The sequence below is a fragment of the Thermobia domestica genome, chromosome 4, assembly GCF_964235325.1.
Source record: "Thermobia domestica chromosome 4, izTheDome1.hap1.1, whole genome shotgun sequence".
Taxonomy (NCBI): Eukaryota; Metazoa; Arthropoda; class Insecta; order Zygentoma; family Lepismatidae; genus Thermobia; species Thermobia domestica.
The window spans coordinates 268060898-268088344 of NC_137457.1; the positions used below are offsets into that span (position 1 = coordinate 268060898).

The 27447-nt window shown below is 36.5% G+C and overlaps 1 protein-coding gene across 1 annotated transcript; it reads left to right on the forward strand.

The window, feature by feature from the left end:
* The first annotated feature begins 3227 nt into the window (after positions 1-3227).
* Positions 3228-27447, forward strand: LOC145684055 (uncharacterized). Its single transcript, XM_081755895.1, has 2 exons — positions 3228-3518; positions 26058-27447. Exon 2 carries the CDS (start codon positions 26083-26085, stop codon positions 27433-27435), a length of 1353 nt encoding a protein of 450 aa, XP_081612021.1. The 5' UTR covers positions 3228-3518; positions 26058-26082; the 3' UTR covers positions 27436-27447.

Here is a 27447-nt window from a genome sequence, read left to right on the forward strand (position 1 = left end):
CAACTGATGATAGAGGGCACTCAGCAATAGTCCTCTATGTAATCACAGTTTTTGTTCAACCGCTTATCACAATGGTAGATAAAGTGTTCTATACCATTTGCATGGAAATCCACGTCAAGTTGTCGTAGCCACTGTGAGGTAGCAGTTTTGATATAATCACATGCCAGATAATGGTGGCCAGTCATTTTTTGCTTTAGAACAAGGAAAAGGTGAAAGTAACTGGGGCTAGATCAGGGCTGTAGAAAGGGTGTTCTAGTCGTTTCAAGCGTAACGTCAGTCGTTGAAGTACTGGGTTTACCGCTGTGTACAGGGTTGTCGCTAATAATATTGGTCCGTCTTCCTTTGAAGGTAGGATAATACTTCCTTACATGTTTCTTTGAAATTTAGCCCTCCTTTTATACACCTCTACAAACTGCCTATGAATATCAGTAGGTGTAGTGTTTTTGGCCCAAACCACTGACCTCACTTCCACGAGTCATCATTTTTTAAGTCCGCTTCTCGGGTATACATGATCAGACTCCGAAATCTTCACATTTGCACCAAGACAGACATGCTATTAATTGAAATTTTCGTTAAGTTACAGTGAATAACATAAAAAATTTATGCTTTGTAACTCCTCCCTCATCCCTCATAATATGAATGGAAATAAATGCAAGATTTAATATAGGTATATGTTTTATTGACCTAAAAGCCATGCTCTTTGAAACCGTAAAACGAGCTTTTCAAATCATGAACTTTAATTTACGAAATCATTTGACTTATCCGTACGATATTATTATCTTTATACATATGAGAGTATGTGAGACTCTCACATGTGTGTGTGTGTTATATACATATACAAATGACAGTACGTGTATATGTATAATTGTAATAAGTATGATTCTTTTCTCTCTCTCCCTTCTGTCACTGCTTGTGTGTGCGAGTGTCAAAGCACTACACTGAATTATACCGTAAGTGCAAGATCTATCAAAGTATAAGCGCATGAGAATCATATAAGAGACAAGTTTTACCTTTATTCTTGCGAGAGAAGTCAAAGTTTTATCTAATAATCCTGTAAAACTTGTCATGTAGAATAAAAGAGATGCTGAATCCTAATTTTTGTGTGGTCTGTGTTGAAAGTCAATCTTGTATTTTTATACATCAGAAGATGAATTTGAAGTATCTCAGACATTGTATCTTTGAAGGAATGGTGAATTTTGGGAAGGGTGGTACATTTGGGAGCTACAATGTTAAATTTAGTGGGGGGGGGGGGAACTTGTACCCAAGCCCTTGTGGTACATCGGCTTCCAACGCCAGTTTCTGACTTCAGGCCAGTATATGAAATGCTACTAATATGCTTACATGTGTATGTGTGAGCGCTTCGTCGTTATCACAATTATTAGCCCCTCATGATGTTTTTTTTCTGTCTACGCCATTAAATTAGAGAACATAGCTCAACAGTTTTCTTGATTGAATCACTTTAGAATTTATATAATGTGAAATAAAATACGAGGATAAGTCCATAAGTAACAGCAATATTTTTCTATTTCTTTTCAGATTAGCTTTACGGCATTGCGTGCTAATCAGACGTTAGGTATCACCGTTGGCCTCGTCTGTGGTCGATTGCAGCGTTATCACATCAGTTTGCTTTGCGCTATTGTGAGGTAAAGATGACCTCACCACTCTCTATGTACACCAAAGAGAATCAGGGTTCTGTTATCCGTTATTTGTCGTTTGAAGGTGAAACCGGAGCGGAAATTCATAGAAGACTTTCAGCATAATACCTAGACAATGTGATGCCACAGGGAAGTCTTTAAAAGTCAGTCAACAGCTGGAAAGTTATAGAACGAGTGTGAAGGATGAGAAAAGTGCAGGGTGTCCAGCTACAGAAACAACTGATGACATATTGAACGAGTCCATCCTTTGATTTTGAATAATAGACTAGTAATTGTTAATGAAGTGGCAACACATATGTAGATTAGTCAAGGTTCTGTATGTGATATCTTCATAACAGGCTCAATTTTCAGAAAGTCTAGGCCAAATGGGTTCCGAAAAAACTCGATGAAGAGCACAAGCGACATCGTGTGAGGATCTGTCAGCACCTACTGGACTGTTATCCTTACTAAGGTAAAAGCTTTCTCAGGCGAATCATCACTGGAGATGAAATGTGGATTCACCACTTTGAACCAGAGAGCAAACGAGCTAACACCAGAGTACTGAATAGAAGCACCACTTGTCTCCCGTCAAGAAGAAATGTAAGATTCAACATCCTACAGGGAAAGTGATATTCACAGTGTTTTGGGACTCACAAGGGCCAATCCTGGAATATTAAATAGGAAAGTGTCAACAATAAACAGTAAAAGGTACAGCGATGGCCTGATAAGCCTGCAATTCGTACAGTAATGAACGCATAGATCGATTGTCGGAAAGCGTTTCTGTGTTGCATGACAATGAGCGTCCACATACTGCCGCCCACACTGCTTAAAGTCTTCAGACGCTGCGTTTCGAGGTGTTGGAGCATCCTGTATACCGTTCCGATCTCGCTCCGTCTGATTACCGTTTGTTTGGTCCACTTAAAGATGCGCTCAGAGGCTGTCAATTCAGCACCGATCAATAGGTGAAGGAACCGGTAAATTCGCGGCTTGCTGCAGAGCCAAATATCTTTTTTTGCACAGGTTATCAGAAAGTTTGTGCAGCGGTGGACCAGGTGCATTGTAAAGCAGTGTGACTAAAAGCAATTTACGAATAAAAGCAATTTACTTTTGTCGTAATAAATAGTAAAAATTGATTGCAGATATTTATTGACTTATCCTCGTACACTGTATATAATATTTTTAAGTGTTTGACCCCATAGTATCGAATTTCTTTCTTTGACATTTGGTGTTTTGTATAATATATAAAATTTCTTTTGAGTGAAAACAAATAAAGATACTCAGCACTCTCTTGTGAACATACTAGTATGCTGCGAAACATCCTTTGAGAAACATTGTTTTACAGCTTTCAATTTTGTTCATAAATCTTTTTGACAATCTTCTACTGCGTCACAATCGTTTCATGGATTTTTCAAGCGAATTTTGAACATATATAGTAATTGATTAAATAAGCATTCTGCTGCCTATGTATCAATATATATATATATGTGTGTGTGAGTGTTTGCTTTCAGAAAGCAAATATGTACTCTTCCTTTATCGGGGCGCTACGTTTTGTAGTGCACCAAAATGTCAACAGAAGATACAGATGTCTTGTTATCGTTGGTAGAGATAAGTTCTTGAAACGGCAACAAAACACTGCTGTGGAAGTCGTCTGAAGCGTTATGACATATAGAATGACGTGCCTAGTATTCGCAGAGAAAGTGCATTCGTCATTTCCTAACTTACAAAAGCTGATAGATTTTTAATTACACGAACGGAAGTATGAAGTGTGATAATAATTATGTAGTATGAAGTTCTTCATTTGTTCAGTGTGGAATAACATTGTGCAAGATCAAGGAGATAGGCTGCTTTGAAGACATGGAGAAAGGATACTTCTTTTTTTAACAGGTAAGATCGAATATTAAGTATTTCTTGTAAGTGCTGGCGGACTTAAAGTTTCAATTCAAGACATTAATTTGGCAAAGTGGGTTTTTCAACAAGCATAAAAGGGGAACATGGAGGTTCAGTGATAGATCGCTAATCTCTGTTGTGTGGGGTCTGCGATTCAATTCCCAGCGAAGTAAGTTTGTGGTGGACAACATCGTGTGCGTGGGGTTTCTCTGAGTACTCCTGTTTCCTCCAACCTTCTCATTCTCCCAATTCTTCCATCATGATTCACTTGCCTTAATCATCGTCTTGATCATCTTAAAGAGCATAATCGTGGGACGTTAAACTGAAGAATTTTTCAACTACATAAAATATCTTAAAATCTGTGACCGCTGACAAACTGTGGACAGCAATGTGTTAGGTTTAGAAAAAATAGCATTTTGTATTAACTTCAAAACCATAAGATATTCCAGTGTCTCCCTAATGTAATCTTTTATTACACAATATTATAACAAAAAAAAAAAAAAAAAAAAAAACAATCAATAATCTGATCAGTAGTGCTCATAGTCGGGTTTTAGGGTACAGGTCGCGCCTATGACAATTTTTGGGGGACAAATAACTTTTCTTTTCTTTTTCTTTTTCTTTCTTTTCTTTTTTTTTTGAAAATGCTGTAATCAAAGTAAAGAAAGATATTTGGGGTGGAGGGGAATAATAGTAAATTTGGAAGAGGGAAGACTAGTAGATTTGAAGGGTTGCGGCCAAATTCTTGGGAAGATAGGCATCCTTGAATCTGATCATTTCTTTTCGTAATTTTCTAACAGTCGCAGACATAAATTTTTGTTGGGGTGTTCAAAATTTAAAGTCTGAATCATGTGGATTAGTGTGAGTTTGCCCCTACTGGAAACAAAAAACAAAAACAAAAACAAAACGGTAGACCTACTATATCATTTAAGAAATACTTTTTTTTTTTTTTTTTTTTTTTTTTTTTTTTTGGAGGAGGTGCGAATCCGGTGAACCATCCCTTTGGGTGTGCTCCTGTTCTCTAGTAAGTGTAAAAGTGCCAATGTGTTTTACGTAGTTTGCTCCTCGCTGGTTTAGTGTTTGCTGCGTGTGGTTTTGGTGCACGAGGACTTGGATTCGAGTTACGCTAAGTCTCGTACTATCAAAGGACCTAAACACAAACTAGTTAATCAATTTTGAAATAGTTTTCATTCTTACTGCCATAATTAATACCGATTTTCTAACACTATAGACCAGTGGTTCTCAAACTTGTTGTTACCGCGACCCACATTAAATATTGAAAAGTATTTTGTGGCCCACCTACTTTTATTCAAATACGCATTGACATTCTGCGTAATGGTGGTGTATTTCAAAGGAATTAAATTTTGTAAATTATATCTAATTTTTCCATAGAAAGGTAACGCAGAGTTAAAACTACTCCCGACGCAATTCCCTATCCCGTGACAGATTTTGACTCACCCACTCTTTCCATCCTAACCTAGCATTTTTACTGACTGTACAACAGGGCAGGGTTCTGAATAACCACGTTCTCTTCACATCATTAACAAGCGTTTCCAATTTTTTATTTTCTGAATAGTAATTTACAACATCTTGTTTCTGCATGAAAATAAAATTTTCATAATTAAAAGGATAAACTTCTGGCGAACCACCAAAAAACGGCCCGCGACGCACAAACTATTTTTACGAAATACATTCTTTTATTTTTATTTTGTGCTACTGACTGAAGAGAGTGACACAAAAGTCATTGGCAAAGGGCATGCATGATCAGTGATGATTTCGGGAGATTCCCACAAAGGGGGTGAGGGGCTTCCAATACACTGAGGCTGAAAATAGTACTGAGACAGCACTGGTAGCCCCCTAATCTACGTGAAGTACCATCATTGAGTATGAATGTGAGAAGTAGAATCCCTGGCCATCTCCTGACGTCATCACTTGACATGATGGTTGACCAGGAGATCAGAATGACCATGATAGTGTCTCAGCAGGGGCGTAAATAAGGGCCCCGCAGACCTCGCATTGCGGGGTTCCCAAGCCATTAGGGGGGCTCAAAGCGTGAAATGGGACGCAGAGATGGGCCCCATTCCATGCTGTCTGCGGGGAGGTCCCCAAGCCTTTAGTTACGCCACTGTGTCTCAGGTATGAGGTATGACGTCCCTCGGCGATCACACTATCTGAGGAAAGGAAGAAAGCGACCTGGAACCTATATTTTAGGTATCATCCCGGCATTTGCCTGGTGTTAAATTAGGAAAAAACAGGTAAATCTCACCTAGGATAGCTGGCCAGAAAAACGTTTTTACACTTTGTCGACCGAGTGTCCCCCACCGGGAATTGAACTAGGGACTAGTAGACTTGGCGTGTAGTACTACAATTGAATTGTAAATAGGTAAATAACATCTAGCTATACTGTTTTCCTCAATTCAATAGTATTTTTGATTAATATATCTCCTTCACGGTAGGTCTGGAGTATATAAAACATACCTTTTAATAACTAACTAACTCTATGGCCTATGGAACCCGGAGGTTCAATGCCACGTTCACAAAAACTCTCCACTGACTTCTATCCTTAGCTAACTGCATCCAGTTTCTACTTTGTATTCCAATCTCTGCGAGATCCATCTTAATATTGTCCTCCCATCTGCGCCTAGATCTTCCTAATGGTCGTTTTCCAATTGGTCTTCCAGTCTAGACTTTGTAAGCATTTCTACTTTCTTCCATTCTAGCTACATGACCCGCCCACCTAAGCCTCCTAGACTTGATGACCCTAACAATGTTGGGTAAACCGTATAAATTATGTAGTTCTTCGTTATGAAGTTTTCGCCATTCCCCATTCCAGTTCCTCTTGGGTCCGAATATTCGTCTAAAGATCTTGTTCTCAAATAGGCCTACTTTCAGTCTATGTTCTTCCCTCTGAGTAAGCGATCATGTTTCGCAACCATACAGAACAACAGGCATGATTATCGTTTTGTATATTTTAAGGTTCAGATTCCTCGATAGAATTCGCGACGACAAGAGATTTTGAACCGAGTAGTAACACGAATTCCCTGCTATTAGTCGACATTTAATTTCTTCGTGAATATGATTTTCCTATGTTAATACTGATCCTAGATATTTGAAACTATTCACTTTATCAAATGTATTATTTAATATTTTAACGCATCCATAATTTGCCGTATTACGGTCCTTACGCACTTCCATGTATTTAGTTTTCTCTGCATTTACTTCTAAACCCATGTCCCTGCAATGCATTTCTTTCTATTGTTCTCCTATCATTCCCTATTAAATTTATATCAGCATATGCCATAACCTGGTGAATCCCGTTCAACTCTAGGCCCTGGTTGCTATCTTTGATTTTCCTTATAGTGTATTCCAGAACAAAGTTAAATAATAGTGGCGACAACGCATCTCCTTGTTTCAGGCCATTCTCCACGTGAGAGGTCGGGGACAAAAATTTTCCTACCCGGACTTTACTTTGGGATTCATTTAAACATATCTTAATTAATCTAATTAGCTTTCTCGGTATTCCAGAACCTTTTAATAATAATAATAATAATAATAATAATAATAATAATAATAATAATAATAATAATAATAATAATAATAATAATAATAATAATAATAATAATAATAATAATAATAATAATAATAGATAAACATTGTAATAAATAAAAATCAATCCGTTTATTTTTTCTATGTTCTATTGTTGGCCGTGACAGATAAGTTAACATCAGTAGATACCACTTCAAATAATTTTCGTAACACGTGATAATGTGACAATGACTTCATTTCGAATGCGACAATACAATTTATTAGAAATGAAATTTCGAGACTAATTTCGTTCGGGAAGAACTTTTGCGTGTTAATAAAACTTTCTTGTAAGACAGCAGGAACGTGTAAATATGGGTGGACAAGACTTGGAAAAATTTCCTTGTATTCATTATGAAATAAATATTATAATTGTGTGCTAATCACAGCAAGTAGATTTGGTTTGTCCGACATTTTTGTGTACCAACCACATTGTATAGTCATAAGTTGATGGAACCTGTTGATCTTTCACCAGATCCAGAGCAGTATTTCTTCCAGACATTTTTTTAAGGGGAGGGGGCACTGCCCTTCCGGAGCTCTGAGAGTGCCCACCCGTAGGAGGCCAAAATAATACGTGTATAATATAATAATAAATAGAATAGTACCAGCAGTGCCTCCCGGAATACTAAGTGTGCCCCAAGGAACAGTGTTCCTGAAAGAAACACTGATGCAGAGTTAGAAAAAAAAATGTTTTTCAGAGGCGATATTTTCGGGTGCTTGGCGGGCAATGATCAACTTACTCAGAGGTGTGTTTACAAAGGCCTATAGAGCTTGAGATTTCCTCCTCCCTCTAAAAAAAAATTAAACTTTCACTGTTTTTGTTCCATTTGATCTGTAATATATAATGTTATAATAAAACCAGGTTTATTGCTTTTTGAGATTTAGCCAACGTCCCCGAAACAAGATCCTTAGTACACTACTGGTGTTCCTGTTTCAAAATAATAAAGTTGACACGAGAGTTTTATTCTACGGATATTCCATAAAATAATACAAGATAATACAAAATATTCGTACTGTTTTGTTTCTCCTTATTAAAAAATAAATAAAAAAAAGCGAAGAACATGAGTACGTATTCAACCATACTAATAGTGTTGTCCATGAGATGAGAGTCGAGACAAAAGGTACCATTTTAAATTCGAGACGAGGCAAGAAATGTGACAATTTTGTACTTTCATTTTCGAGACGAGAACTGAGATTAGGCCAAAAGGTTCACGGGTGTCATGGGCAACACTGGCGCACACAAGTATTAGTTCTCAAAACACTACTTTAGTGTTACATGGTTCATATAGTATATAGAAACTATAAATTGATCAAATGATTATACGAACATAATGAAGAGCATTTATCAACAGTTTAAAGATATATAATACACTTCAACAATATGGAAAGTGAGGGGGAACACGAGGGGACCCCGTCCCCCGACCTCGACAAAATTAGTACGGCGTCCCCCCAGTTTCTAAAAAAATACAATGGCATAGATAGACAGGGGATCGGCGTGACGTCATGCCGCTACCTACCATCCCCCCTACCTTTTCAGATATACTTTTACCCCTGGGTATAGTTTAACTGTTGTTATACTATATTTTATATTTTTCGTACTGTTCTTTATATTTTTCGTAATTCCTTGTGATGTGCAAGGATTCTGACAATCTCTAGGTGAAATTAAGAAAACATCAAGACATAGATTTTGTACACAAATTTACAAAAACGAGACGCGACGAAAAAGAACTCTTCGAGAATCGAGACGAGACGAGACTTGTACAAGTTTACGAGACGAGATGCGAAATGCTCGTGTCTCATCTCTCGTCGTGTCATATGCAACACTAAATGCTACATTATTGGCTTCGTCGAAGGGAGTCTATTTCTTTGAAACTTTGGGGAGGTTATTCAGATGCGTGTTTGGTTGCAGACAAGGGTCTAAGGAGTCATATATGAGGATTTCAACACAAATTGAATTCAAATTGTGCCAAATATTGTATATTCATAAAACATACATACAACAATAAAAATACAAAGACACCTATAAAAAGACATATTCATAAAAATACCTGGGTCCCACATCAGCATTTGGGGCTCGCCCCAGGATAGGCGCCCTTGGCTTCCTCCCACTCCTAAATTATGCTGGGGGGCGCGGTGGCTCAGTGGAAGAGCGTTCAGCTCCGGTGCTTGGGTCCCTGGTTCAATTCTAGCTCGCGCCGTGTGGACTTTGTGGTGGACAAACACCGTGTTCGTGGGTTTTCTCGGGTTTCTCCCGTTCCCTCCCACTTTCTTCATTTCATTCATTTCTCATCATCACAGTCTCTTTTAGCCTAACCGGTATAAAAGTGGGGCGTAAAACTTAGATTTCATTTACTTTTAAATTATGCTATTGGCTCTGATCAGGGCTGGTTCTACACATTTTTTTAGTGTAAGCAAACAATATTTTAGGCGTCCGCACCTAAATGATAATAGAATGGTAGAAAGTTGTAATGGACAAAAAAAAAAAAAAAAAAAATCTTCAAATAATTGTTAGAATTGCAAATTTCTTTAATATCTGTAGTCTTCTTGTGAATATTAAAGAACAATGGCGAAATTGACTGTGGATGAATACTGAACGAACTTCAAACTTTAATAATTAATATTTTTTAAAATTAAATATGCACAAGACATAATTAAGATATATATCTAAGATGTATTTTAACAAGTACAATTGAAACATACAAGTCGAATCACAATATAATTTATGAGCTTCAAGTCTTACATTAGCACATGTTTGATTTTGACAAAGAGGTATGCTCTTCTGCTTCATTAAAAGCATATTTACGTAGTATTTTCTAGTGATACGATTATGCTGATTAGCTTATTTTCTCGTTTTCTTTGTTACTGAAAAGTTCATGTTATAAAGACACCGTTCTGGCATTCAATTTGGCAAAATCTCTTATTATTCCATTTGCATCCATTTCATTGAGTATGTCATTTTCATGAGTACTTTAAATCCATTTCTCAAAAAGAAAAATTAATACTCAAATATTAATTTGGCTACATTAGATTTAGAAATTTAGATATGGTATCAATTTCATTGTGTTTATTATTATTATTATTATTATTATTATTATTATTATTATTATTATTATTATTATTATTATTATTATTATTATTATTATTATTATTATTATTTATGTACTGATATGTATAAAGAAAAAATAACTTCGAACAGTATTTATTGAATACTACTAACTCTTTAAGGCACCTGGGTTTTTGGGGGTATTTTTTAGACTTTCAGTCAAGCAGCTACTGCATCGTCACTATTTACCCTAGGATCATGGTTCATACCTCATTCTCTTCAAAATGGACATGGCTTTCAAATGATACCATTTGCATGCTCATACCGTATACCAGAAGAGGGAAAAGTGATATCAAAGGGAAAATTGCGGGAGGAAATTTTTTTTTTCACACTTTGGGCCCCTCTGGAACAACCCTGTGTGAACGTAGAGATCTCAAAAAAAAATCTGATACATAGTACTTAGTAGACTGAATGTGTGTGCAAATTTCAAGTTTTTATCTTGAATACTAAGAGCGGGAGAAATTTTATCAAGAATCCCCACAATGCCCCAAATTACCGCAAAACGCCATGATCTCAGGTAAAAAATTTCCTGAGACATCTCTATTTACCCTAGGACTATAATCCGCCAATCATTCTCTTCAGAATAGAACTGCCTGCAGGTGGTACCATTCACATGTCTCCATCATGTATCTAAGGCGGGAAAATACCGAAAAAGGGATTTTTTGTCTAAATATTCCTTTTTTCAACTTTTAGCCCCCCTGGATCTCCCTGTTTTAACGCAGAAATTTAAAAAAAATATGTTAAATACTACTCGGTGGACTGAATGTTTGTGCCCAATTTCAATCTTTTAGGTGCAAAAATAAGCCCGCCAAAAATACCGGAAATGTCCCATATTCCCCTATACAGAAGTATATTTTGATAAAAATTCCCTGACACATCCCTAATTACCCTAGGGTCATGTTTCGCTAATTATTCTCTTCAGAATAGAACTGCCTTTCAGACGGTACGACTAACGTGTCTCCATCATGTATCTGAGACGGAAAAATTCCCAAAAAAGGGATTTTTTGGTAAAAATATCCCTTTTTTCAACTTTTTGCTCCTCTGGACACCCGCCTGTTTTAACGCAGAAATCTGAAAAAAAATCTTGTAAATACTACTCGGTGAGCTGAATGTTTGTGCAAAATTTCAATCTTCTACGTGCAAAAATAAGCCCGCCAAAAAATAATGAACATAGGCTTAATAAAAGAAAATATATATTTTAGAATTATGACGTCATCACCTCCTATGTTTCGACGCAGGAAGGTGTAAAACCATACGTAAGGTCTTCTACAATGCCTCTGGACCTAAAAAAAAAATAAACCGGACGAAAAAGCTCAAATAGGAGAGTTATAACGCAATGTACCATGAAACACCCGTATGGTACAAATTGTACCATGAGTACCCCAAAGGGCTAATGATGGCATGATTACTGTTATATTGTAAATTGTTTGTTATATCAATAATATCAGGAGTCATTCTACCATATATCGGACTATGTAACAATCTATTTTAATAACGTGAAATACCAATAAATACATTTCACATATGTTAAACGTTTTACGCACAGTAATATACTGCATCTGAACAAGATTAAAGCTTAATAACAGATTGTATCAAGTATTAGAGATCCTCTAACTTTCGTAAGTTTGATACGTAAATAAGTCATATCAAAGTCAATTTAGGGAACTTTATGAGAAAGGGTCCGTATCTTTTTCTTCCGTAAAAATAATACCTTAAAATTTAGAATAATTTACACAAATAGTTTTCCTAATTTTGCAATCTTTGGCCTCAAGGGTAATAATAACATAACAGAACTCAAGAAAAACTAAATAAAAAGTTGAATTCCACTATTACTGAAAATTAGCTACAAATTAAACAATTTTAGATACATTTGTTTTCAGCGCCCCACTACAATTACAATATAACCTTCCGAGGTTTTTCGTCTGCAAAATCTCTGACAATGACATGTATGTTATGTTCAAGAATATCGAACTCAATCGACATCTTGGCAAGTCCCATGAGGCGCTCCTGGCACATAGTAGATCTCAATTTTTGTTTTTTAATTAATTTTAATTTTGAGAAGCTACTTTCGCCTGAAGCCACGCTGACAGAAAGAGTGAGTGCATTTTTTATTCTGAGTGCAATTGATACATTACGGAAATGTTCAGTCAGTTGGTTACTTGTCAAGTATTTTAGTACTTCAAGGGGGCTTTTATCATTTTCATGTAGTATTAGGAAGAGTAAAACCAATAATTCCTTTTGACGTTGGGAACCCTCAATATCACAATGCTCTTCATCTGTTAAAGGCACCTGTAAGTCACCACATTTGTTCATCAGGGAATCCTTGTCTTTAATTTTTGATCCTGTATAAAACACAAATAGGTCATGATCGTGTTTTAGTTGAGAAGACCGTTCTTCTAGTGAGTTTATGGCTTGATCTAAAACATGAAAATAAAGGGTACTTTCGAAAGAAATTTTGGAATCCGCAATATACTCATTAGGGGCTTCATATTCAAACTGTCGTTTGATTTTTCGTGGTCGTAATTGTAACTCACTTGCAAATAAGAGGATCGATTTTGAGAGTCTTTGCAATTTCTCTTGCATCCACTACTAGCTCTTCAAACGCTCTATCGGTTATTGCTTCAAAATGACTTTTCACTTTTGCAATCATTTCAACAACTTTTGAAATGTCCATTTCTACTTTTTGGAGACATTTTGCTTACAAGATTGATTCTGAATAGAACTGTATGCCAAAGTACGGGACAGCAAATGAACTTGAAACTCTTAATCTTGTGTCCTAGACTATTAGCTTTGCTTTTTTCCAAAAGCACTATTTCTGGGATCAATAGACAGTGCATATAATGCATCGTATATTTCCTCCGCTTGATACCGAATAGTAGTCATAGTATATCAATATAACTTTCCCACGAGTTTCACTTGAACGTTTCGCCGTAAGGAAATCGACATGAAATGCAAAACGATGATGTAATTCACGCCACTTTACAAGAACATAAACCAGAAAAATGTCAGTAGAAAACACGTTATAAAATTTACTTTTTGAGACTTTTTTTTTTGCGCTCCCCTGATTGTGGTGCTGAGGGCAGTTGCCCGGCCCTTCGTCTGCCCCTGCCTTCACCTCAACATTTTTATGATTATCACTTTTGAAATTTTGCCCAGAAGTTGAAACAAATTTTTAGAGCCTTTACTCCTTGTCTCTCATCTTCTTTCAAGTTTCGTAGCTTTCTTTTCCGATGAAATGGTCACCTGTTTTTTTATCGTTGGCTATTATTATTACATAAAAAGAAAATACTATTGAAAAGTGCAACCACACATTATTATAAATAATAATAATAATAATAATAATAATAATAATAATAATAATAATAATAATAATAATAATAATAATAATAATAATAATAATAATAACGGAACGACTCAGGATACAAACGAGAATGTTGACGAATGACAAATGAACTAATAGACATTAACAAAGTGAGCATTGAGCAGTGGGCAGCGATTGTGAGCCACTGATATTAGGAAATTAAATTGAAATTTCCCTCAGAAATGATCAAAATTCCATTTGTACCGCCCGTTTTTTCTTAGTATTCGCCCCCTCCGTGGACCAATGGTCAACAAAAGCCAGTCGCTTGAAGTTCGATAATGTGCATTTCATTTATGCTGACCTTTCTCAAATCTTAACTGTGATAATTGAATACGGGATACTGTTTGTGACAAGACGGAGCAATCTTGAAGATATTTTTCCTGCTGTGATAATGCCACCCAATCCATAAGCAACACGTGTCGTTTACTTCCTTTTGTTTGTTGATCCATTTTCATTTCAAAGACATATTTGACAATGATATTCTCTAGCAAGGTCGCGGAAGGGTTGTTGGGAGAGGAATGAAGAGTCTTTTATATTTGTATTTTGTGCATATGATGGGATTGTGGAAAGAATGCCGGTGTCTTTAGTGAACTGCCGTAGTGCTTAATATAACATCTATTGAAAAACTAAATATCCCTACATTTTATCTCATATTAGTAAAATCTCCCCTTTTTCCTTTTTAAAAAATCTTTCCTAAATCTCTCTGCGCCGCGGGAAATTTTTTCTCAAACTAGGAAGAATTATGATTGTGGCATTGACACCAATTGATGTACGAGTCTATTTTAATTGTAAAGGCTGTTTTACAGCCAACAACGCAAAGATTCGACTTACTAGAATATTTGTTTGAAGATATTTGGAAAAGTTTTCATCATAACATATTCTCTAATAAATATTCACATTTGAAACACAAAATTCATTTTTTCAGTTTGGCGCTCTCTTCACCTGACGCCTTCTACGAACGCGTAATTCGCAGGCCCTGGCCCTGATTTAATCCCTTGAATTTCAAAAGTATCGGGGACAAGGTGGCTCAGTGGTAGAGCACTTACGTCTGGCGCGTGGAGTTCCTGGTTTCTTTTTGCGGCCAAGTAAGTTTGTGGTGGACATTGTGACCGTGGGTATTCTCGTGGTACTCACTATCTCCTTCCACTAATTCTTCCATTATTACTTCACTTGCCTTAATTACCATCTTCCTTAGCCTACAAGACATAATCCTGGGACAATAAACTGAAAAATTTTCATTTTGATTTTTGAAAAGTATGCGCCAAGTCAATTATAACGAACACTGTTTACTATTTCGCTAAGAACTACTCTCATACGCTGCCAGCTTTGCTAGACCTTGCTCCCTCTCCCTCATTGCTTCCTTCCTTCTTGGTTCTTTCTGTTTCTCTGTGTCGATGCTCCTGATTGATTTTACGTATTCTTAAGAGTCTTCATCCCGGCGAAATTAAAATACCGCTAATTTTACAGTAATTATGTAATATCTTCAAACAGATAAAAGATAATTGAAATATGGAACAAGAGCGCCCTAGACAATATTATTTTGCGTGAGGTACCGTTCTCACAAGTCACCTAGCGGCTTTCCGTTTTCAGCCGTTTAGAAACGCGAAAATAAATGCCGATTTTCAAAATGGCTCGAAATCGAAAGCAAATAAGTGAGTCGTGATAACGGTTTCTCATGTAAAATAATATTGTCTAGGGCTCTCTTGTTCCATATTTCGATTATCTTTTATCTATTTGAAGATATCACATAATTACTGTAAAATTATCGGTATTTTAATTTCGCCGGGATGAAGACTCTTAAGGTAATTGAACTTCTACCACATACATGTAGATTGGATCATATCTCATTGTGGAGTCCTCTGCTAACATGATTTTGATGCTAAAGAAAGCAAGCTAAACTTCCCAACAAACGAACGGCAAAACGAAACGAATTTCTTTTTAATGAATAGTTTAAACAAAACTAAGGCTCCTCTTTGTTGGTAGCTAAAGCATGTGCTTTTCGGTGTACAGGGTCCCAAATTTGATTCTCAGTAGACGAGCATGGCGTCATGGAGTTACATCGAATTCTACAACTCTAGATCCATGTCTTATACAATCTCGGTTCTGAAAAGAGTCTGTAACCTTCAATAAATAAATAAACAAACGACACAAAACAAAACAAATAATCAACAAAAGATATTTAATATCCAGTAAATATGACTTCTAACGTAAATGTCTGAGTGTTCTTCTCAAAGATAGGTTCTATCCCACTTACCATAATGCAGGTAGGTTGGGCCACTAATCCAGTTAAGCGGAAGGCTAGGTAGTTTCTTTTCGCTATGGTTCAAAAAGTGATGTGGGAAACTGGTAATTACGAGCTGAAGCAGGGGAACTGGTTGAGAATTTGGATTAATGACAACAATATGCATGATCTCTTTCAAATATCTAGGATCAATATCTATATATATAAAAGAGAACGTACAAATCCTTTGTCCGCTCATCACGCTAATACGGCTGAACCAATTTCTTTTATTTTTGGGGGGTTATTAGGATTTGGACCCTAGATGGTTTTTATCATATCACTTTAATTTTCAATTACCAGTGTCTTGAGATAATTGACCATTCAGGTGTCCATTACGTACAAATCCTTTGTTAGTTCATCATAGGTATAAAAATAAACGTATTTATATGCAACCCGCATGACCGTGTCACTCGGCGGGTTAACATAAATGACAGGCGTTATAATGGTTTTTATCATATCACTTGAAAGCGAAAAAGTAAAAATTATCTAAGTAACAAAGTTTATTGCGTTCGGGGGTGACCGCAGCGAAGCGGGGCGGGTTAACATAAATGACAGGCGATATAATGTTAACATTTACTGCAATCTTCTATGGTTTTTATCATATCACTTGAAAGCGAAAAAGTAAAAATTATCTAAGTAACAAAGTTTATTGCGTTCCGGGGTGACCGCAGCGAAGCGGGGTGAACGCTGCTAGTTAATAGATGAAAATCATATTCACGAAGAAATTAAAGATCGACTAAAAGCAGGGAATTCGTGTTCTTATTAAGTTCAAAATCTCTTGTCGTCGCAAATTCTGTTGAAGAATTTGAAGCTTAAAATATATAAAACGATAATCATGCCTGTTGTTCTGTATGGTTGCGAAACATGGTCGCTTACTCTGACAAGTAAACCTTACGTTTGGGTGAATCGAGTTGCTGACTGAGACACATATGAGAAAGTAGTACTAAATGTGGTCAGTATTTCAGTGAAGTTATAGGTGCGAAGCTCCAGGGGTTTAGGAGATACAGCTACCAGAACATCACATGGAAGTACAGAATAGTCTTCATACAGTTGGAGGTAAAAGCCCTGTAAGACCTCTTGTAACGACAAAAGGCGAATAACAAATATATGGGTACATATTAGGACTAGGGGGAAGTCATATAGTAAGGGTATACCTGACGGCGGCCATCTTGAAATCCGCCATTTTGAATTAAGGTTAAGTTTTTAAAATAGGAATAGGGTCATGTGATACATGATTTAAGACGCAAATTTAATCAGAAGAACAATGGTGACGTTAATTTTGATTTACGCGCAATTGGTAAAAAGTTACAGGGAAATTAAATATTGTTGCAGCATATGTATTAGTCCTTTACCCCACCTAGTAAATTTTGTGTTAATGATAATAATTAAATAAAAAGCAGGTGGATAAATATTAGGTCTATGGTAAGAGTTGCCTTGACGGCGGCCATGTTCAGATCCGCCATTTTGAATCACACAAAAGTTTTTACCAAAACGCATAACAGTGACACCTTATTAATAGCAAATTTTACCATAAATCCTACGGTATAACCATTTTTGCCTTATCATTAACCAGAACAAAATTAAATGGGAATAGAGTAATACAATAGATGACTTCGGGCTAGAATTTAATCAGAAACACAATGGTGGCGTTACAATGTTAGTTGTTTGATGAGCAAAAATAGTTATACCGTTGGATTTATGGTAAAATTTGCTATGAATAAGGTGACAATATTATGCGTTTTGTTTAAAACTTTTGTCTGATTCAAAATGGCGGATTTGAACATGGCCGCCGTCAAGGCAACTCTTACCATAGACCTAATATTTATCCACCTGCTTTTTATTTAATTATTATCATTAACACAAAATTTACTAGGTGGGGTAAAGAACTAATACATATGCTGCAACAATATTTAATTTCCCTGTAACTTTTTACCAATTGCGTGTAAATCAAAATTAACGTCACCATTGTTCTTCTGATTAAATTTGCGTCTTAAATCATGTATCACATGACCCTATTCCTATTTTAAAAACTTAACCTTAATTCAAAATGGCGGATTTCAAGATGGCCGCCGTCAGGTATACCCTTACTATATGACTTCCCCCTAGTCCTAGTATGTACCCATATATTTGTTATTCGCCTTTTGTCGTTACAAGAGGTCTTACAGGGCTTTTACCTCCAACTGTATGAAGACTATTCTGTACTTCCATGTGATGTTCTGGTAGCTGTATCTCCTAAACCCCTGGAGCTTCGCACCTATAACTTCACTGAAATACTGACCACATTTAGTACTACTTTCTCATATGTGTCTCACTCAGCAACTCGATTCACCCAAACGTAAGGTTTACTTGTGAGAGAAGAACATAGACTGAAAGTATTTGAGAACAAGATCCTGAAACGAATATTCGGACTCAAGAGGAACGGGAATGGGGAATGGCGGAAACTTCATAACGACGACGGTTTACCAAACATTGTTAGGGTCATCAAGTCTAGGAGGCTTAGGTGGGCAGATCATGTAACTAAGATGGAAGAAAGTAGAAAGCCTTGACTGGAAGACCAATCGGAAAACGACCATTAGGAAGATCTAGGCGCAGACGGGAGGATAATATTAAGATGGATCTCGCAGAGGTAGGAATACAAGGTAGAAACTGGATCCAGTTGGCTAAGGATAGAAGTCAATAGAGAGCTTTTGTGAACGGGCCATTGAACATCCGGGTTCCATAAGCCATAGAGTTAGTTAGTTAGTTATATGCATGAGCTGTGTAATTACGGATTCATTAAACATTTAGTCCCTTGTATAATGTACAGCGAGATCTCATGTGGTTTGGGTTCCACGTTACTCAGTAGGTCCATGTTTCATATAGCCTCGCTGCTGAACAGGATGTTAAACTCAAAATCCCCTCCCCTACCCTTGAACAATGCCAATTAATACAGAGCATTTTGTCCTTCTGTAGTCAAGAAGCAAGAGTCTCCACAAAGAGACTTGAGGTGAAGACACATGATAAAGTGAATCCAGTGAATTATATTATGGAATGAGAATGTGGGAGAATATCGAAGAAATATAAGAAAAATATGGTCTCAATTCTGTCCACCGCAAACTCTCATGATTTAGTATTATAACCGCAACAGGTTATAGAAGTATTTTTTGTGGACGCTCTGTATATTTCGTAAAGACAGTCATTATTTTTTCGATTTATACTTTATACTGCGACGCAAATAGGTTCTTTCTTCGGTAGGAATTGCTTCTTTCCCACACAACTGGACTAAGAAGTCTTTCATTGCTTTTATATATATATAATATAACATTGCTTTCGGTGAGACAATTTCAGTGAGCCATGAACCTTCTCAGTGTTTCTCCCTGACTTATTATTATGCACAGTATATATTCTGCAGTTATTTGGAACTGAATTAAGTGCTTTCTTTAATCGCTTATGGGAATATTGCAGTAGTTTAGAGAAATACTGGCTGACCAGATGTTCAAGTGACCAAAGTGACGCCAGTCACATTGGTTTTGCAGTACCTTATCTGCACTTTCTCACTTCCGAGTTATCGCAATGTCTCGTGCATCTTAGCCAGTGGACTAAAATTAACATAAATTATTTTCTATATTCTGTTTGTATGTGCATACTGGTGTGTTAACTGAGTGGTTTTTAGAATGAACTGCCAACACTCTTCAATCAACCATTGCAGTTCGTACCTTGAGCTTTGGTGCTCAGGGAGTTTGACTCCGGTATTGTGTGCAGCCACCACGCTCGTTGCGTCGGGAATTAAATATGATTTTGTGTTAAGGGGCACAAGCTATTAGCCGATGAAGGACGTTTTCTTACGGCTAGCCCCAACTAGTGAAGTCCCAGGTACACAAACCTTGTGCGCCTAAAAAGTTATACACGCGCCCTCCAACATCAGCATTCTACTTTCTTTTTTTGAATTTGCTGAAGACTCATCTTTACGCTTCAGGATTGTTTGGCGCAGCAACTGGATTTCTACGTGGGACTATCCCGGCAACTTTTTCCCCAGTGCTAATCCCCCAAGTGCGTCAATGGTGTGAGAGAAGTATTCATAGTGAAATTTCAGATATAATTTCATATATATATGAAGGGCTACATTGCATTAAAAGGGCAAAGTGTAATTTTAGTAATGAAGATTATTATACATATTATGTGTTAAGTGTTATGCCCATTCCTCTTCGTTATTTTTTTTATATTAGTATTCTAATAAATAAGTATAGTGTTATTTGATTCAGTGTGTTTTCGTTGTTTGTATGAGTGATGTTTGTGTGCGTTATGGTCTGGATGACCGTCTGATCGTCCGTGAGGTTTTCGAGACGAGACACCCGAACCTCTTGGCGCCTAATGCTCATCTCATCATTGAGACCGACGAGCGATTTGGAAACAATTTGTAACCCTTCTTGGAGAGGTCCTTCATCGTCCTATGCAGGTAAGTTCAGGCCTCAGGAGAATACTTATTGGTAGGACCACGAACCACGAACAACGACCCGAACACCGAGTGGTTACAAATAAATGGCAGCCCGAACAGCGACCCGATTACAAGGAGTGGTTACAGTATCGAACCAGGAATCTTTGTACAGTCCACAGCAAAAAAATCTGCAACATGTGCATGTAAGTTTATTCTGAAACGACGAAGTCTTTTGCTCCAAAATAAGTATGCAGGGGAGGACGCCGAGGTTTCTCCTGGCGTGATTCGTGCTACTTAGACCTTATGTTGCTTCCTTGCGCTGTTGGCGTAGTTTCACAATAAACTTACATGCTCATGTTCCAGGTGTTTTTTTTTTTTTTTTTTTTTTTTTGCTGCGGACTTTACAAAGTTCGGCATTTCACCACTAACCCACCTTAGCCACCTGATAACGAATAAGAAGTAAACAAGTACTTGAGAGAGCGATGATTAATTATATGTTTTATTAGATCGATTCCCTCGACATATTATTTCCTGAGATTATTTGCACACGTGCTTATCGATATGTGTGTGGGAATTCTAAAGAAGCATTTTCCGGCCTCGTGTGTTATTTTTACATGTAGCGTATATAAAAATGTTCATGAAGTAATAATCCATATAGTGTTTCGACTAAAGGTCGCCGGTTACATAAGGAAATATCAGCAGTTATCAGGTCCCTGTGTAAATACAAGTGTAATACATATATAGGGACCATGTACGTCAGCACTGTTTGAACATAATTTTAGTATAAGCCTGAAAATCAACTTACAGAAAATGATAAAATAAAGAAAAACGATATTGTGATATTAGTGGTAAATGGTAAAATATTTTAATGAAGTTACGGCTCAAAAGGCGTGTTTAAATTGTAAGAAACTGACAGCAGATTAACAGCGGAGAGACCACGTGTCTTTTCAAGATTGAGGTTATGCAAGATACGAACTTACAGCTTAAGTAGGTATACAGAGCTTCGATTTAACATCAGACATAAGCACTTTTCATTATATATATAGGGTGTATCGAAAGTCTGGGGCCGTAGGGCAGCTCCGTTATGAATAAAGATGGGGGAAAATGGAAGGAGAGGAAATTTGTTGTGCAAATAGAGGTTTTTAACCTAAAAATTGTAGAATCTTTCCAACCATACTAGCAGTAGCGTAACGCAAAATTCGGGCCTCCCCGCAGGATTATTTTTGGGCTTCCCTTCCAGCTCATTAATTTCTCAGTATATTATGTTCCTGTAGAAGACAATGGTTAATAAATCCATGGAATATAACAAAATTACAATTAAAATTAATACTCACCGAAAAAAGCAAAAATTATTTTCCCTTAACCTTCGAGTGCTAAGATGATTTTTTAAACCGATGTTGCTAGAATGGATAAATTTTCACCCAAAGCATATTTTTCTTTTCTAAAGTAAATAATGTTGTCCAAGGAAATGGATATTCCGTATTCAGCTCACCTTTTTTTAGCCTATAGTTCTTGGCATTTGCTTCGCAGTGAGCCTCCAAATTCTGCGGGCCTCCCCGCACTGCAGGCCCTGCGGGCACCTCAGTTACGCCACTGCATACTAGCTATTTGGTCCTCACTCTGGTAAGGCAACCTATGTTAAATGGAAAAGCGTTTATAGTTTAGCAGGCTGTTCGAACGGAACGTTAAGGGCACACAACAAAGACAAGGGGTACGTGCCCATTGTTCTGTGAGGAAACCCAGAATACCACCTCGAATATACGTTTATCAACGATACTATGGGGCTTCTTGAACCAACTCAGTAACGTTTTCATATAATTAACCCTTTCACTGCGTAACTCTTTCAACCATTGTCTATCGAAAACAATAGAACCCCATAAAATCGCACGAAACACCTTCAGCGACTACTCTCGACAAGCCCAAGATACAATTTTTTAAAACATTGACTATACTCAACATTTTCTGATTAGTGAAATTTTCTTTCCGTCAACAAAAGTCGACTTATGCAGTGCGAGAATCAAAGAGAAAGGAATTATTTTAAATTTTGTTAGCCCATAAGCATACAGTCAATAGAACATAAAAAATCACAGAAGACTACTTATTTCCTTTTCTCTACAGGAAGGTGTAGTATTGTTTGTTCGTGCCGAGCTGACAAAGAGGTATGTAAAAACGACATATCTGACACTAATAACACAAAATCATTGCCCGGTTGGGCAGAGTGATCAGATACATACTTTCTTTAATTCGCAGACATGGAGATAAAATTATCTTTGATATTCCGGCCAGATAATAGTCTGGTGTTTGAGTTAAATTTGTTACTATCTTCAAACGAAATGATTCCAGATAGTCCTAAAGGAGGGTGCGGGGTGGCTCCTAGGACCCATTAAATTATTTTCTAAGCTACTTTGATATTGTCCATTTATTGTAGTTTCCTTCGCCCCCTTCCACCATACCCTCCAGCATATCCCTCATAATACAATTTCTTCTTAACAATGTCCCAACCAGCTTTCTCCCTCTTCTCAATAGTATCTAAAATTATTCTTTTCTCACCGACAATTTCTAAGACCCTCTCATTTGTTTTCCGTTTGACCTAGCTAAGAGTCTCCATTCTTTTACATACCCACATTTTGAAAATTTCCAGTCGTTTTTCCTCATTTTTGTGTATGTCCTTGTTTCTGCCCCATACAGTCTACAATACTCCACACGAAGCATTTTATGAGTCTTTTCTCAACTCTTTATTCAAGGTCCCACAAAACAGACTTTTCTTAATCCTAAAGGCTTCTTTCACCATTCCTATTCTTGCTTTTATTTCACGTTTGTACTTCATATCATCAGTAATAATACTACCAAGGTGTCGAAAATTAATCACCTGTTCTCTCTCCTTCTACTTCTATATTTGACACGGACCGCTTCGTTCCAATCACCATGGCTTTTGTCTCTCTAACATTTTATTTTCATCCCATATATTTTCACAGTTCTTCTTCAAGTTTTCTAACATCTTATTGATTTTGTTTTCAGATTTTGCAACAAGCGCCATATCATCTACAAACCGTATACACCTAATCCATTATACCTCCTACCAAAATGCCGTTTTCATTAGGTAGGCGCTTTTTCTCTGTCTCTTCTAGATAAGTATTAAATAATGTTAGCGAGAGACAGCATCTGTATCAAACTCCCCTTCCAATTACACTCTCTTCTGTCATTTTCTTCTTTATTCTAACATTTACTTACCTTCATATATAAGTTCCTTGTGAGTCTTCGATCTTTCCATTCCAATCCAACCGTCTTTACAACTTCCAACTAACTGCCTTTAAAATGTAACTATATTTCTATGTGAAACTGTCTAAGTAACCGTAACTTACAAATAACTATTAAAAAATAACTGGCTGATAATATGTTTTTGAAAATTTTAACCAAAAACTACTTTGTGGGTTCGAAGAGCCATCCTCTCTCTTGGTATTCCTAGGCTTAATAGTGCAGAAAAATCGTACGTGAAGAAGAGATTAGCAGAAGACCGTGGAGCATGGAAGGTTCTCAGTTGCAGCAAGTGACATGCGAATGATGGAAGGATACCTATGATGGTGATGATGAATAGTGCAGAGTACCTGTACTGCAGAGTACCTGCGTTACTTTTTGCTCATTAACTTATATGGGAAAAATATTCCTCTTACTTTGAAAGACGTTGAAATTTTAATGGTTTAATTTTACTGATTTTCTCTTTAGTCTGGTTCAATATGCTTACGATAGGTGTAGCTAGAACTTTTTCATAACGGTGTATACAAAAAATAATTAAAGTTCACTCCTCCCCCTTAATACTTGTATAACGTTCTCATGTGCTCATTTTATTGGGTTTTAACTGCAATGGATATAAGATAAAATGTTGTTTTAATGAATTAAAAAAGAGTTACAGATAAAATTTTAGAATACGTGATAATTAAAGAAAGAAAAATAGAATCAAACTATTTTAACACATCAATTCGAAAATCTAGTATGTTGAAAAATGGGCAATGTTTTCTTTTTAGGATGTGCACAAGCTTATGCATGCGCATCTCGTATCCAGTGTTTTGTTTCACAAAAGAAAATGTTCCGGGGGGAAGGACACACTTAGTATTCTGAGGGGCACATATTATTTTCACATGGTACTATTCTATTTGTTAATATATTATTAACATACTAGCAGCGTTCACCCCGCTTCGCTGCGGTCACCCCGGAACGCAATAAACTTTGTTACTTAGATAATTTTTACTTTTTCGCTTTCAAATTGCAGTAAATGTTAACATTATAGCGCCTGTCATTTATGTTAACCCGCCGAGTGACACGGTCATGCGGGTTGCATATAAATACGTTTATTTTTACCTATGATGAACTAATAACAAAGGATTTGTACGTTATGGACACTTGAATGGTCAATTATCTCAAGACACTGGTAATTAAAAATTAAAGTGATATGATAAAAACCATCTAGGGTCCAAATCCTAATAACCCCCCAAAAATGAAAGAAATTGGTTCAGCCGTATTAGCGTGATGAGCTAACAAAGGATTTGTGCGTTCTCTTTTATAATATAGATTATTTTGGTCTCCTCCGGGAGGCAGTGTCTTCCCCCCCCAAAAAAAAACATGCCTGCAAGAAACATTGTTCGTAGCTACACCTATGTCCTTGCTGTGTCCAAATGAATTCCCATTATACTGTATATGAATTGAATATTACTACTTAAATTAAGATTCATTTATTTTGTATACCACATAATTTAATTTTCACAAAATACACTGTAAAAAAAAATAAACAGCATTCAAACACTTTTAGTTCAGATGTTGAGGGGAAAATATATCAAGTGTGTGCTTATAAAGTGTGCTTTGCGTATTCAAAAGCGTCCATTCTCCGCAAACAGTGTCCAGTATGACATATTTAAAACCCTTTTTTTCGGCAAACAGTTCGGAAACAAAGTGATGACATACATTTTGCACATTTTGCACATACATTTGGGACATACTTGGATAATACATCATCTACAAAGGGTGAATATGTGTCATCTGGAGGTGTTCAAAGAGTGCCAGTAATGTGTACAGTGTCCTACTGTGTCTAAAAGTAGTTTCTGTATTTTTTGCAGAGCAACGAATTGAAATAGATTTCAAGAAGGAACCAGATCAATCAAACTATTAATATCCCTTATCATTAAAAAAAGATAAATGTTTCATCGTTTAAATTAATGGGGATAAAAAACACAAGTAGCATGGATATTCAGCAGGCTTAACTTCTTTTCAGCCTAAGCAAACTCAACCGTTAAAATCCTTTCTTAGCAAGTATCTACAGTAAGAGTTAAAGAGCCAACAATCGTGTTAAATTTCATTTCACTAGATGACATAAAGGCAGGGCGAAGATACATTGGCAAGATGGTTAGACAGTAATTTTTCGCATATGGATTTACAGGTTATATTCTCTCCCTGTATGCGTCAAAAACCGTATTAAAATAGGTTTATGTCAGTGTTCATAAACTAAGGGAAATATCCCGAACCTAGGGAAATTTGATAACAAAATTTAGCAAGTAAGGAAAGTGACATTTTTGGGGCAAAATACTAAATTTAGGGAAATAGTGGGGCTGAATTATAGCACACATTGAATTTTATGATCCTATTTTTTTCTTCTGCCTTCTTTCGTGAACAATAGATAGATCTAAATTATCGTTAGTTCCCTTTGTGAAGTCTTTTTCTCTCTGTTTTTTAAATTGTATAAACACATGTAAGTAATGCATAAGAATATATCATTGTAATATTTTAAATGTCCCTTTTTCTCTTTACAGACAGTGGTACTGACTATGGTTGAGGATGATGAAGAAGTTAACATTGTGCATCTTGTGTCTACTGACAATAACATCGAACATTGTTGTGTTCTCGTGTCCTCCTAAGTGTGAATGTTATGTCAATAACTACGACTGGGTTGTGATCAATTGTACGGCGCAAGTATTGGATAAAATTCCGGCTGAAATTCCACTAAACACAACAGTTTTGATTATCTCCTATAATAACATCACGGCCATCGACAAAAGTTCTTTTGCAGATACTTATCAAAATATGCTTTGTTTGTACGCATCGGATAATAGTATCGATAAACTTAAAAAGACATCTTTTCGAGGATTGTTAAATCTTTGGTTCATTGACTTATGTCGAAACAAGATTGGGTACATTCACCCGGGAACGTTCGATAGTAATACCAATTTGGAGTATCTATATCTTGATGGAAATCCTTTAATAACAATTAGTGCCGCTAAAGGTCCTTCGTTCTTAAACTCAATGACATCCCTGGTCAAATTAAGTTTAAGTCACTGTAACATATCTCGAATACACGACTCAGCATTTGTAGGTATGAAAAACTTAAAAGAACTTGATTTATCGGGAAATCATTTACAAATTTTGAACAGCACAACCTTTCGGACGCTTAACAGTATGGAGTGGTTATTTCTTAGTGACTGTGGCATCACGCATGTCCAAAGTGAATTTTTTGGTTCTTTAACCGAACTTCAGTATATCAGACTCTCCGGTAACTACTTAGATATTTCTAGTGTTACGTCGTTATTAAACTTGGAACAAATACAGTCGTTAGATCTCAGTTCATGTAATATTAGTAATATCCCTATGAACACACCATACCGTGAAACAAATATCAACTACTTAAATTTATCCGGAAACCACTTACATACGATTGATTCATTAAGTTTTGATTCAATGACATCACTGAATATCTTCGATGTATCTCTTAACCCATTGTATTGTGATTGTTCCACCAAAAACCTACGCAACAAATTGGAAGAAAAAGATGTGCGGGTCTACTGGACTGACTATTGTTTTACAGAAGATGACGAAAATGAATTTGCTAAAGAATGGCCTGCAATAGGATGCTCTATGCCTGTTCCTGCCTCACACTCCATTAGCATAAAGGACACAATTGTTATATTCTTTCTATCAGCTGGAGGGTTTCTACTAGTCGCTATTATAGTGTTTGCTATTGTACGATGTAGACGAGCTAGAAATAAAAAAATGCATAATAGAAATGGTAGCGACGACAGCAGAATGCAGGTATTATACGATAAAGGCAAGCCTCAGGGAAATGGTGATTATTATTATAATGTGAATAATGTACATACTATTGATGATTGTGATGACATTGATATATCTGGTTAGAAAAAAAGAAAA